Below are 14,068 nucleotides of genomic sequence, written 5' to 3'. Positions count from 1 at the left end.
AAAGCAATCAAAAGAAAAAATTCAGAAATTAATGAAATTTAAAACAAAAGCAATAGAGAAAAGCAAGCAAAGCCTAGTTTTTTGATTGCTAAACTTCTGGCCAAGCTGACCAAATTAAAAGAGAAGGCGCAGGTTATCAGTATCAAGAATGAAAGAGGTACTGGCAGAAAGGTGGGCACCAGTGGACAAAACAGAGAGCCCAGAAAATAGACCTACACAAATATATTCTTTTGTATTTTGACAAAGGCAGTAGAGCATTTCAGCCGAGAAAGGATAGCTGGTACAGCCGACTCTCCTGGAACAGTTCACCATCCATATGCAAAAATAAAACCTCAAAATACAAATCATACCTTATGCAAAAATTAACTAAAAGCGCATCATAGACTCAAGCATAAAATACAAAACTCTGAAACTTTTAGAAGAAAATTTTGGAAGAAACAATACACCAAAAACATGATCCATAAAGAAAATTCTGATATATTGTTGCTATCAAAATAGTTTCACTGTCAAAAAGTTTTACTCTGTAAAAGGTCCTACCCAGAGAATAAAAAGACAGCCTACAGATGAGGAGAAACTGTTTGCAAATCACATACCTCATAAAGGACCTGCTTCTATGATGCTACAACTGTACATCTATTAGGATGGCTAAGATTTAAAAAATAAAAAAATCAGTGGTATTGTGATAGCATTGTATGGGGACAGAGGGAAAAGCTACACTTGTGAGCACAGCATACTGGATGGAGTTGGGGAACTGCTGTGTTGTACACCTGAAAAAGTGTAACAGCATGTGTCCGCTCTGCTCGGGTGCCTGGTTGGCTCAGTCGGTTAAGTGTCCAGCTCTTGATTTCAGCTCAGGTTTTGATATCAGAGTTGAAGACCCACTGATATCAGAGTTCAAGGTGAGTTCAAGGCCCGCTGAAGCCTACTTAAAAACAAAACAAAAACAGAGCATTCTAAAATGCCAAGTTCTGACAAGGATGCAGAGCAACAAGAACCCTCGTATATTCATGCTTAGAATGCAAAGTCACACACCACTTGGGAAAACAGATCAGCAGCGTCTTACAAAGTTAAATATATACTTGTCACACAACCCGACAGTCCTCTCCTAGAGAATTTACACAAGTGAACTGAGAACTGTGCTTATAGAAATCTGTATTTTTCACAGTTGCCAAAAACTGAGAACAACCTAGATGTCCTTCCAACGGAAGAATGGATGGATATACACACTGTGGTACATCCAGACAAAGGAGTACTGCTCAGCAATAAAAAGGGACGAGCCACTTATTCACAGCAGTATAGATGATCTTAAATGAGTTTTGCTAAGTGAAAGAAGCTGGATCCAAAAGACTACATGGCATGTGATTCCATTTATATTTCATTCTGCAAAATGCAAAACAGATCAGTAGTTGCCAGGGATGGAGAGAGGAGTTGACTGCAGAGGGTATTTGAGGTGAATTTTTGAGGTGATGGAACTGTTCTGTGATCCTGTGCTGGTGGATGTACATGAGTCTATGCCTCTGTTAAAACTCATAAAACTGTACGAAGAGTGGTTTTACTATATGCAGTTAAAGATCAACCAGGATTGCAGGGGAACTGCAGATGGAATACAGACTGTGACACAGGAATATGGCTGTAGTACAAGTCTGTGACAGGATGATCCGGAAGGGGACGGGGAAGGAGCTCTCAGTAACTTTGGAAACGGTTTTAACTCTAGATAGAGAAAACAAAAAAATGAGGAAGTCGTTGTGCTCAAGATGGTACGTTTGTTAGACAACACTCAAACAGTGAATACATTGTAGATAAAGCCGGGTTTTTCATTGTTGGGGGGGGGAGACTTACAAATAAGCAAGGTGGTTGGGGTTGGGGAAGAAAGGCTACAGTGAACACTGTGTTTCTGGGCTATTGTTGGAAGTTTCAGTATGAACTTACTTTCTTAACATAGATAGAGAAATATCAATGTATATACACATGAATAGTGTACCTCATGTATTTCCTAGCTCTAACGACAGACCCTTCAGATAATGGCACCTGATAACTGAACACACCTAGTACTCAGATCTTCGTTTCTAAACATTCTCCAATAAAAGGAATCAGGATTCCTTGGAGAAATGATTGATTATAGAGTGGGGGCAATGAAAATACAGGATGAGTCGGAGGTGCCAGAGGATAAGGAAGTGCAGGTGAAATGCTTACAGGAACCAGCCTCTCCGAAGAGCTCCAGTGGCCCAAACTAGAACAATTTAAGCAACAAAATAAGTAACAATAGTATTGGATTAGTACCCAAGGAATACAAAATACCGTCTGTTATTGATAAAAATGATCAAAGAAACAGCTCTTCCTTAGAGAAGAGTTCTAATTATTACATGTAGAAAGAATAAGAGAAATAGCAAATCATCACTGTCATTACCACAGTACAGAGATCATGGCCAGACAGGGTCAATGGATGCTAAAATGAGTGAGTGAAAGTTTAAGGAAAAACAGGGTGTTTGCATAGCCTCAAAATGTCTCTCCCCAAATAACTGACAAAGGGAACAATAGTAATTTTGCAGTAGGGAGTCCTGGAAGACGCGACTTTCACCAGCAATCGAGTTTAACATCACCAGTAATGGAATGACATACCTGCTGGTATGTGCTAAGAGGGTCACATCACCTCTTTGGTACTCTTCCAAAAATCCATGCTCTCTACCCAAGAAAATTTAAGACCCAAATTACGGGATGTTCCATGACATATCCACCCAGTACTCTGCAGCTTTTAAGGTCATGCAAAATGAGGAAGGATGGAGGGAGCGGTCACAGACCAGAGGAGACTAAGGGTATGTGACCGTAAGGGCATGTGGGATGCAGCATCCAGTCCTGGAGCAGAAAAGGGACATCAGTGAAAGACGGGTGAAGTCCAGGTGAAGTCCCGTAGCCTCGGTTACTGCTGCGTTCCTCTGTCAGTTTGACAGTTGTCTCGTGCTGCTTTGCGAGGCAGACCCGGGTGGGTGGTGCCGGGGTGTGTGCTGTGACCGTGCGCTGTCTTCACGGCCGCTCTCTCCGGGTAAAATTACTGCAGGATACCGAGTTAAAGATGCACACCGGTGTAACAGGTAGCCCCGAAAAGAAAAACATGTGGGCATTCAGGGTAGTCATTTGGCTCACCTTTTAGGAACAGGATGTCGAACACCCGCCCCTGTCTTTCAGAGAGGCTGCAGAAAGTTTCAGTTAAGGCTCAGTCAACTGCAGAAGGTAAGGGCAGACCTGCATGGAGGCCTTCAGCAGCTGGTCAGGACTATCTCTGTCTGGTCTTTCTTTCAGAGATCATGAAGCAGCTCTTAGAAGACTCAGAATTTGCCATATAAACTATTTTACACCCTTGGCCTGGCAGGTGCAAGTGGAAACCACACAGCACTTACCTGCGGGATTTGCACGCGGGTCCTGCAGTTGGAGGCCTGTGAAGATCTGTGTAACTCCGCCGCTGAAGGGCCTCTCGCCCGCATTTGAGACAGCAGTTGTAGGCTGGGCGCTTGTTTTTCAGAGTCGGCAACCAGCCTGCGTGTGTTACCGTTTGTTTGCAGGTTGGCTGGCTTTTGGATCCGGGTCTCCTCCATCCCTGATGCTTCCGTAGATTGACAGAGAAACTTGACTCCTTCAAGTAAAATAAGCAAGCACTAGCTAGCAGATTATTTCTAGCCTGTTAGTATTTTCTAAATGCTTAGGAGAAGAGCAAATATGTGTCCTTCATCTCTTTTCTGGACGTGATTTATCAGTTCAGTTCTCTTCCGGTCTCATTAGCTTCATACAGGTTACTGTTTTTCCGCAGCGAAATTATACACACGAAAGCTGTATTTGCATCTAAATCTGTGTTATCCAAGACTGTTATGAACTACTGTCGGAGTTCTTCTTGTTTCGCAACACTATGCTAGCTGCGGTGGGAAATTAGAAAACAAAATAATTCCTGCCGGCCGAAAAGCACACATCTAGGAGATAAATAGTGGACGTGTGTGACCAGGTGGGCTAGGGATGCGAGGACCAAGTACTCCCAGGGTTTCAAGTATAAACCGGTGTCATGATGAGGAACTCTGTTTAAACACAGTGGCGGTAGCCCGGCGGTATGCGGGTGAGGCCGACGCAGGCGTGGACGGAGCCAGGGAGCGGGGGCAGCTTTAAAGCCTGGCCTGCAAGAATCTGAAGAATCTTTCTTCTGAAATCAGCTACTAGTGGAGATAACGATAAATAATTTATATTTGTATTCACTGCTTATATGTAATCATCTCTTTAGAGTTCCAAGCAATTGCTAGTGTCCAAATAACGTGTTTTTCTAAAGAAATATTTTATTTTTGAGTATCAACAGTCTTAGTAACTCTCGTATCCCTCTCATGTGCCGAGTGCAGTCGGAGGAAGAGGAATTGGAGTTGGTGAGTGTGCGTTTCTGCTTGAAGGGAGTTGCAAAAGATCTGGAAAGTACTAATTCTCTGAAGTGTTTATATCTAACCAGTGTTCCCTTTGTTACACAGTTTTCTTGCTGTTATTAAACACTATCCAAGCACTTTTAATAGCTGAACCAATCTAGTACTACTGAGTCCATCCCATTTTTCTGCTTATAGTTGTATATCTTGACCCATTTTGTTTGTTGGAGGGAACATTGGAACAGAGCCTTTAAAAACAATAGCTGTCAATGATCACAAGACACTTGCTAAAGATTTTTTTTAAGGAAAGATATAAAATACCTTATATAGTTCCCCAAATTATTAACATATTTTTAGAAAATGACTTCACCCTCAAAGTTCCTCAGATTGTAACACATGGTCTTGTGTTATTTCTCTTTCTTTCAAAAAGATTACATCATTTTTGGTGAGGTCACTTTTTTCAGAGTTGGAATTATTTCATACTGCATGAGATGATCTGAACCATAAGGGGGGTTCCCTGTTTGCTAAAAGGAATGTCTGTAATTTAATATACACAAATTTACCTTTTTCTATCAGGACATACTCTGTTGTTAAAAGTTTTTCTAAAATAAATGATTTCTTTTTTCTAAAATAAATGATTTCTATTGGCTACTCTTCTAGAAAATAAATTTGACTAAAAATAACTTTTATTTTATCTCTTCTTTGGGAACTAAAACCCAAAATTCACAGAAATCATATGAATTCAGTCAGTTGCTAATTAGTGACCTTAAGGGAGAAAAACTTGAAAATGTTTAGTTTGTAGCATGGACAAGGGTTCAGATTGCATGAGAGCATGGGGGGAAGGCATCTGTTGGTTTTATTTATATTTTATTATTACATATATATGCATGCTGGTGTGTTTTGCACAGTTTGTGTCTTTTTAGATAAGGTTGTCTGTGTTCTGTTCGTGATCACTCACAGTTTTAGATGTGGTTTTTGTATTCAGTAAACTAAAATATACTAGTGTGCCATCAGTTGTGGTGTTGGATTATATCATGTGCAGATTTAGACTTTCTTCTGGGGAAATACTTTACTTAGTGATATGGTAATAATTAGAAAATGGAAGTTTATAATTAAAGATAAAATGATTGGTCTTCGACTGTTTACCCTTAGGAAGTTAGTTGGCACAAGTGTTTCCTTTCAATTCTGTAGCAGTATGTTGCCCTCTAGTGGTCCCACAAGTCTCTTACTCAGAAAAATCAATGCCTTGGAGATTCGGAGCTTTGATGCATCCGGCCGATATGTTGGCATTCACTGTTACACACACATACACACCACCTCTTCTTGAGGTCATGCCCGGAGATTGCCATGGAGTTGAAGCCCTGGCGTGGATAGAGTTAGGCCAAACTGGGTCCTGCTGTGTTCTTTTGCCTGTGTTCTTTTGTCTGACTCTTTGAGTTTCCAGATTAAGTCCAAAGTATATCTCTACCTCGAAAACTCATTAAAATTAGTAACTTGATGCTGAGATGAACATGTGTTCCCACTTACCATACACTGACTTCCACCCACTTAAAGTTCACTCCCCAGTTACAGAATCTCAAAGATAAATTTCTAAATCTTTGAAAACCACAAGGTGAAGAAAGACTCTCATGGTGAGAGCCGGGCTGCTGAGATGCCTTGAGAAGCCTTGCTGTTCTAAACAACCTCGCTTTGTGGTAGCTCCAGGGGTCTTACCTGTGGATTTGAAGTGACGTAGAAATGTGGACCAGAGGGTTACTCAGGAGAGTCATTTAAGGATACTGTCTTACATCTGGGTGGTACTCCAGTCACCAGAGCACTTCCCACCTCTTGGCTCATTAGAGCTTCCCAGTAGTGCCCAAGGCCGGCAGCACAAAGATCACTGTCTTCCCTACTGTGCAAACAGAGAGGTTCAGAAAAGTGAAATGATTCCCCCCTCCCCAAGCTTAGGAAGTCGGGAATTGGGGAGAAAAACGTAGGTGATGTCTCCATATTAAAAGCCCTGTGCCTTGGCCTTCTTGGGTGCTGAACCCATGGATCACGGAGTCTGTTCTCTTTCTCTGATCCTGCTTTTGGAGCATTCCCGGAAGCCCCTGTCGTGAGAAAGTGCTGTCACCCCCGAAACGTAGAGGAGTAGCCATGTCAGGCTGACTTGATTATTCAGTAGCTGGGTTTTTTCAGTTCACTCCCGGTACAGATGGGATACGGGGTAGGTGGAGTCGGTCAGCGAGCATTTAGTGTTGCCCCGTGCGCCGTCTCGCGAGAAGCGCGCTAGTCACAGGCTCTCCACGCAAAGCCGCTCCCTTCAGACGTGTCGGGAGCCTGTGCAGGGATGTATATTGGAACCTGCTGCCAAGAAATAGGTCACTGGGGGGGGGGTGGTGACAGTGGGGGAGGCTGAGCAGGTATGGGGGTGGGGCACGGGGGGGTGGGGGGCAGCAACTGTAGGAGCGCAGGGCAGGAAAACCGGAAGCAAATGTACTTCGGGAAGCCAGGACCTCACAGCACACGGACATGGGAATGCTGCCGGTGAAGTGGTTTCCATCCCTAAACTTGCTCACACTCTCGGGATACAAAAGCCTTCTGGCTCTCCTGGGCTCGAAACCCTAGATGTTTGATTGGGGGCAGCCTGGCGGTATTTTAGTGCCAGCAAGTCCTCATTTATGGTAACACATCAAAGCATTCTCACCCAGAGTGCAGGTTTCTGTTTTAAGGATATATCCTTGCCACCGATAAACACTATGAAAGACAAGGGAAAATGAATAATTAATGTAAAACTATGTCCCTTGAAATTAAATATTTAGTTCCCATTAGTATTTCTAAGGTTTTTTTTCACATCATCACTGCTTTAAGACATAATGACGTTCACATCATAAAACTGTGAAAAATGTCACTTTTAAATTGAATGTTATTTTTAAAATACTAAGGCTGAATATAAATACTCAAATAATGACCTTTTTTTCTACTCTCTCACAGAATACCCAAAGGATAAGCAGTTCTCAAGCCACTCAGCCTCTAGCTACCCCAGTCGTGTCTGTGACCACCCCGAGCTTGCCTCCGCAGGGACTCGTGTACTCAGCCATGCCGACCGCCTACAACACTGGTAAGCCTGCTCTCTTGCCTTCTGTGGCTCGTACTTCTTTGTTTGGTGATCACCATGTGCTTTTGTGATTTTTTTTTTTTTTTACAAGTATATTGATTGAAATCCATTATCTCCAGTTCTTTCGAGTCACATTTGGGCGTATTAAAAGACAAAGGTTAGCTTTGAAAAACGTACAAAAAAATACATTGTGGAATGATTTCTCAGTGTCCGCTTTTACTTACCCTGGCAAAGAAACAGCTGTTCCAGAATCCCGGCCCGTGACCAGAGAGGACGAGAGCGCCGCTTGGCATTTTCTCTGGCGCGCGTCACTCCAGTCCTCCAGGCGGGCAGGTGTTGACCTGCTGGGGGGAGCGGCCTCCGCCTGGACTCGGGACTCCGGAAGGGGACACGTGCGTGGCTGCGCCGGGCAGCTGGTGTTTTCCTCTGTGTGACTGCCTTTTCTAGTTTCTGCCCCTTGTGCCTCAGGAGCAAAACCAGGACGTTTCTTGTTTCTCCTCAGAGCCAGTCGGTCAGTCCTCCCTTCTGAGAGGAGCTTCTCACTCATTTATGTTCACTTAGACGTTTCATCTTAAAACGCCTATTGCGGGGGTCTGTAAGGCAGAGTCCGCACTGCTGAGTGACCGGAGAGGTGCCGTGGGCCACGCAGGCTGTCCACAGAGGCCCGGCGCGGCAGGTTTCTTCCAGATCAGCCGTTCTGGGGGGAGGCAGAAGGTTGGCGGGTGTGGTTTCGCCTTCTTACCCGCTGAGCCAAACACCTGATGCTTCAAAGGAAGAAGGAAAGAAGGAAATAGTTCAGCGATACCTTGTCGGCTTTCAGACTGCGGTGCAGGGCATTCATCCTTTCAGGATTCTTATAAGCAGACTGTAATAAAAACCGTCTAATTTTAGACTTCAGAGTAAATGCTTTAGCACGGTGCTTTCACATGCTGCCTGACGCTCCCTGCGGCCATTGATACATTTGCTTGTCGCTTTAATGCTGTGTAGTTCATTTAAAACAGAATTTGAAAAGGTTTTGTTGAAAAAAGAAAGCCTCTTAGGAGAATGTCCACTACCTTTTCTAACAATCAATATGAAAAAAATGTCCAAACCTATTAAGTGCAGATCTAGAGTGAAGCGAGAGATAACACGTTCATAGAAATTCTGTGTCCTGGCGGTGATCGCCAGCTGTAGGCGCGCCCGTATGCCAGGGACAGAGCTTTTGTCCCAGGTTCCTGCCAGCTCGGGATACAGGCCGGAGCTGAGGTTAGTAGTTTGTGCTCTGAGACCCGAGAACGTGAGGAAAGGGGGGGAACGCACGACCTGAAGGGTTCAGAGGAGCTCCAGCGGGGAACGTGGCACTTGAACTGGTTCGGAGCGAGAGCAGTTTGAGCTTTCATGACGGGTTTTCCAGGATATGTCCATGTGCCGCTGTGCGTGCTTAAGAAATGCTGTTGGATTTGCAAGAAGTTGTTTTTTAAAAATCCAGAAGGAATTACCAAAACATAAAAACAGAGTCCGATTCTCTCAAAACCATCAATCACTTGGCCTCAGTCTCATTCCTTCCTTTAATTGTGACTCAGGCTCTGTGCTCATTTTCAGAGCATGCGTGCAGCTAATCTTAAAAAACATTATTTTTACTCTGTCTCGTTGCCCTTTTTAAACACATCCACCTTCATCTTTCTGTAGTTTGGCAGCTGCCTTTCTGTGCAGAGTCAGACTCATGCCAAATGATCAGGAAAGGGATGAAGATAGGAGCAACATTTCCAAAGTGCAAGTTTTTATGTGGAAGAGCCCCGGTGCTTCGTCACGTCATGTCCCCATAAGGTCACTCGGCAGCCCTGCTCGTGTGTCCATTCAGCACACGCCTGCTGAACGCGCGCTGGGTGGCAGCCGTGGGGCTGGGCACGCGGGAGTGTACGGGTCACAGCGGAGCTTGGGACAGACCGCTGTGAGAACCAGGTACCACGGTCGTGTTAAGAGCTACGGAGAAGCCTCGCTAGAGGGGCCCCCGTGACTCAGCGGAGGGGAGACTGTTCCGGGGAGAAGGGAGCATGGCGGGATCGGGGTGGCGCAGGCTGTGAAGGGTTGAAACTGTAGAGGTAAGTAACAATTTCTAGGCCATGTTGAAGATTTTGGATGTTGAGAGCACAGGGAAGCCAGAAAGCCGTAGGCAGAGAGGTATCGTGAGCCCATTTGTTACTTTAAGGTCACTGTGGCTGGTGTTCCTGGGGCAGGGCTGCGCGCTAGGAGACCGTGCGGAGGCTCGCATGGTGGCCCAGGGAGTGGATCCTGATGGCTTAGAGGAGAGCGGTGGCAGGAGCGCTGGTGAAACAGGCAGGTCTGGGGGACAACACAGAGAACTGACGGGCCCTGGTGGCTGGCACTGGAAGTCGGAGAGAAGTATCAAGAACACCCACAGGCTTCTGGCGCGACCGAGGTGAATATCGGTGCCGTTTATTAGGATAAGGAGCAGGTTTGGAGGAGACGAGTCCAGTCGGGTGTCAGATTTGAGGGGTCTGGAGAGACATCCAAATGAACATACCAAGGAGGTAGCTGGGTGGACCTAGAGGTCGAGAGCTGGGGGCTGCAGGGGGCACCGGTGTGCCTGCGGGACCCCTGCCCACCTCGGCGGGGAGTGGCTGAGGCGGTCGGAGAGCGTGGCGGGAGCAGAGTGTGGAGGCCGGCAGGATCCCAAGCAGCAGCTACGTTCTTTCCTCTGAGTCCCTTTTAAATGATTTTTTTTTTATAGATTTTTATTTATTCACTTGACAGACAGAGATCACAAGCAGGCAGAGAGGCAGGCAGAGAGACGGGGAAGCAGGCTCCCCGCTGAGCAGAGAGCCCGACGCGGGGCTCGATCCCAGGACCCTAAGACACGACCTGAGCCGAAGGCAGAGGCCTAAACCACTGAGCCACCCAGGCGCCCCTCTGAGTCCCTTTTTTTATGAATGTTAATGCACTAGGAAGATGGGCTTCCTTAAATACCTCCCTGGAGACGGGAAAAAACAGTTAAAAGTAGAAGGGTTTTTGCCACCTCTCTTTGAAAGTAAATGGAAAAAACAAGTGTTAATGAAGAACTGGAATAGCTCGATGTGTGAACGATACCTAATGTCCTGGGTCTTGGCCAGAGTGATTATGACTGAGGCTTTCCGAGAAAATGAGCCGCATTCTCTGTTACACTCTTGTCACACGGAAGTTTTTTCATGAACTTGAAGCTGTGTTGCGCGCAGTCCGGGATCTCCGACAGCCCCGGGCCGCGAGCCCCCGCTGCTCACCCGCCGTGTGCCGGCATCCTCCACTTGGCCGCCGGGCTGGCCCCACACGAGGAGGGCCGCTGTGTCCTTCCTGCTCCCTCTCCTCAGGAAGAGAAGAGCTGCTGCTCTAGGCGGCGTCCGGTCTGTCGCTGCTTTTCCCAGGGGGTAGCGGTGCGCACGTGTAAGGCGACCGCTGCGTACGCGCGTCCCTTAGCAATGGCCCTGCCGTTATTTCTATTTACAAGTCTGGAGAAGGGATCTCAACCTTTGTGAGACAGGAGACTGGAAACTCGTAGTACAGAGTTGAGGCTGACTTTATGGAGATAATCCCAGACAAGCAAATGCAGCTAGGACCTGCCGAAAAGAAAAACTGTTGTCGGTTTAGACGTGTGCGTTTTACGTTAGGAAGTGCCTGGCTTCTCGCAGCCGGGTAACCGGCGTGTGCTTGGGCCTTCTCTCTCTCACACGAGTGATACTTCTCTCCTTGTCCTAGATTACTCACTGACTAGCGCGGACCTGTCGGCCCTGCAGGGCTTCAACTCCCCGGGCATGCTGTCTCTGGGACAGGTGTCGGCCTGGCAGCAGCACCATTTAGGACAAGCCGCCCTCAGCTCTCTGGTGTGAGTAACTGGAAATTGTCCCCGAATCTCTCCTCCCAGCCCTCGCACTTTATTTTTCTATCAGTTACGGTCTTTGGTGCTGTTGACTGTCACGTGACGGTCCTAGGATGATGACTTATGTGCTACAAGTGTTTGGAGAAAATATTTCCTTTACGTGCTTCTGGATAATAGCTTGGGTCCTGCTCAAACTAGGCATTCCCTGAAGAGATCTCTGGAGCTGGAGAAATGCAGATAGTGACCAAGGGGGACTGAGGCACAGGCGGCCCCCACATTCTCCCTGCTACTAGGGCTTTCGGATACCCCTGGTCCCCACCGTAGGCTTTTCTCACGCGTGTCCCCTCACCCTGCCCAGAACGAATGTTCTCTGCATTGAACTCTTCTCGGTGAGGGACGGTTGGGCAGTGGGCTGGGATCATCCGCATGAAACCCAGTAGCTAGCTGGCTTCACACACAAGATGCCCACCCCCTGCCGTTCCTCCCGTCCTGTCCGTGGAGAAAGCCAAGGTGGTTTTCCTTGCATTTCTTCACCCGTTGGCCCTTGGGGATCTGTTCATCCTAAATGAACACATCACGAGCCGAAAGGGTCGCTCAGCTCCGGGGAGGAGCCTGTATGCACGCTCCGCTCCTCTGAGTCGGCCTGTCTGAGGCGGGGCCCTCCCCTGGAAAACAGGGTCAGTGACGGCCTTGCAGGGACTGTGCGAGCAGAGGGGAAGCCAAAGGCTTCCTCCCTTTCTGGTCCACGCACAGCAGCGGACACACAGTTTCGGCTCCTTCATCTGCATAAGGACCAAGGCTTGGGCAGGGGAACTAGCCAGCCCGGTTTTGTTTTCCTCCCATGGTGAGGTCATTAAAACCAGCCTGGGCATTCGGACAGGCTCTGTCGGGTGGAGGCTGCGGTATCACTCGGTCACGCAGATGCACTCACCAACCCTCTAACATCTTGTCTTTCCTTCAGGGCTGGAGGGCAGTTATCTCAGGGTTCGAATTTATCCATTAATACCAACCAAAACATCAACATTAAGTCAGAACCAATTTCACCTCCCCGGGATCGAATGACCCCCTCAGGCTTCCAGCAGCAGCAGCAGCAGCAGCCACCGCCGCAGCCGCCGCCGCCACAGCCCCCCCAGCCCCCCCAGCCCCGGCAGGAAATGGGGCGCTCCCCTGTGGACAGTCTGAGCAGCTCGAGCAGCTCCTATGATGGGAGTGACCGGGAGGATCCGCGGGGCGACTTCCATTCTCCAATCGTGCTTGGCCGACCCCCCACCACGGAGGACAGAGAAAGCCCTTCCGTCAAGCGAATGAGGATGGACGCATGGGTGACCTAAGGCTCCCGGGCTGGTGTTCGTACTTCGTGATCCCGCAGCGAACTGCCCTACATATCTACATCGGTAAATAAGGACATGAGTTAACTATATTTATATGTACATACATACATATATATCCCTTTATATATATATATATGTATGTGGGCGTGAGTGTGTGTGTGTGTGTGTGTGTGTGTGTGTGTGGGTGTGTGTTACATACAGAATCGGGCACTTACCTGCCTCGTAGATCTGCAGATGTACGTCCCGTGGCAAACAAAGCGCCCTGTAGGCAGATTCTAGTCTGGCACTTCCTTGGACTACTTGTTTCATAAGATAACCAGTTTTTGCAGAGAAACGTGTACCCATATATAATTCTCCCACACTAGCTTGCAGAAACCTAGAGGGCCCCTACTTGTTTTATTTAACTGTGCAGTGACTGTAGTTACTTAAGAAAAATGCTTTGTAGAACAGAGCAGTAGAAAAGCAGGAACCAAGAAAGCAATACTGTACATAAAATGTCATTTATATTAATTACCCAGCCTGGCATGGGTCTCTGTTGCAGAGGGGTGCATGGGAAGGGCTGTTGATATTTTAAAACAAAACAAAAAAGCCCCACACATAACTGTTTTGCACGTGCAAAAAATGTATTGGGTCAAAGAAGTGATCTTTAGCTAATAAAAAAGAGAGAGAGTAGAAAACACGCATGAGATATTCAGAAAATACTAGCCTAGAAATATAGAGCATTAACAAAATAAATTAATATATTAAGTTATAATTGGACTATGTCAGAAGTTTCTTTTTACATTCATATCTTAAAGAAACTGATTTTAGCTCATGTATATTTTATATGAAAGAAAACACCCTTATGAATTGATGACTATATATAAAATTATATTCACTACTTTTGAACACATTCTGCTATGAATTATTTATATAAGCCAAAGCTGTATGTTGTAACTTTTTTTTTTTTTAAGAGAATAGCTTTATCTTGTTTTAACTTTTTAGTTTTATTTTAAGAGGGGAAAAAAAAACAAAAATATCTTGCAAGCAGAACCTTGGAAAAAAAAAGCCATGAACACTTATTATTCTATATGTAAATTAAAAGTTGAGCCAAACTCTTTTGTGTATATAGCATCTTAAATATATTATCACCTTTGATGTAAGTACCTATGTATTGTATGGTCACCAGATTAAAAAGTATATTTTTGTGGATTGCCGCCAATTTGGGGGGAAAAGGCGAGATCCTTATTAAGTAGAGTATTCACTGTTTAATATTTACTATTTTGTTAAATATACTGTACTTTGGATTTTAATTATTAGCCCAGTCTTTTCAGAGGATTGTATAAAGGGGTTTCTCCCCTCACTGGTGGTGAATGTGTGATGTTACGTTGTAATCTTTGTGCTGTACGGGTTGAGCACCATT

At 46.0% G+C, this 14,068-nt stretch overlaps 1 protein-coding gene across 7 annotated transcripts in view; it reads left to right on the top strand.

Annotated features, from left to right (window-relative positions):
• MEF2A (myocyte enhancer factor 2A) overlaps window positions 1-13,456 on the top strand; it is a 160,421-nt gene extending 146,965 nt beyond the window's left edge. For 4 of the 7 annotated variants that reach the window (XM_044229770.1, XM_044229774.1, XM_044229773.1 and 1 more), the window contains exons 9-12: window positions 4,374-4,397; window positions 7,362-7,488; window positions 11,215-11,341; window positions 12,297-13,456. In XM_044229770.1, coding sequence (XP_044085705.1) covers window positions 4,374-4,397; window positions 7,362-7,488; window positions 11,215-11,341; window positions 12,297-12,666 — 648 coding nt within the window. In that variant the 3' untranslated portion in view covers window positions 12,667-13,456. Of the gene's footprint in view, window positions 1-4,373; window positions 4,398-7,361; window positions 7,489-11,214; window positions 11,346-12,296 lie in introns of those variants that run through there. The other 3 variants (XM_044229776.1, XM_044229775.1, XM_044229777.1) reach the window with 2 other exon arrangements.
• Window positions 13,457-14,068: the final 612 nt, after the last annotated feature.

This window comes from Neovison vison, chromosome 13 (genome assembly GCF_020171115.1).
Source record: "Neovison vison isolate M4711 chromosome 13, ASM_NN_V1, whole genome shotgun sequence".
NCBI classification, from domain to species: domain Eukaryota; kingdom Metazoa; phylum Chordata; class Mammalia; order Carnivora; family Mustelidae; genus Neogale; species Neogale vison.
This window is presented reverse-complemented; position numbering and strand designations above follow the sequence as displayed.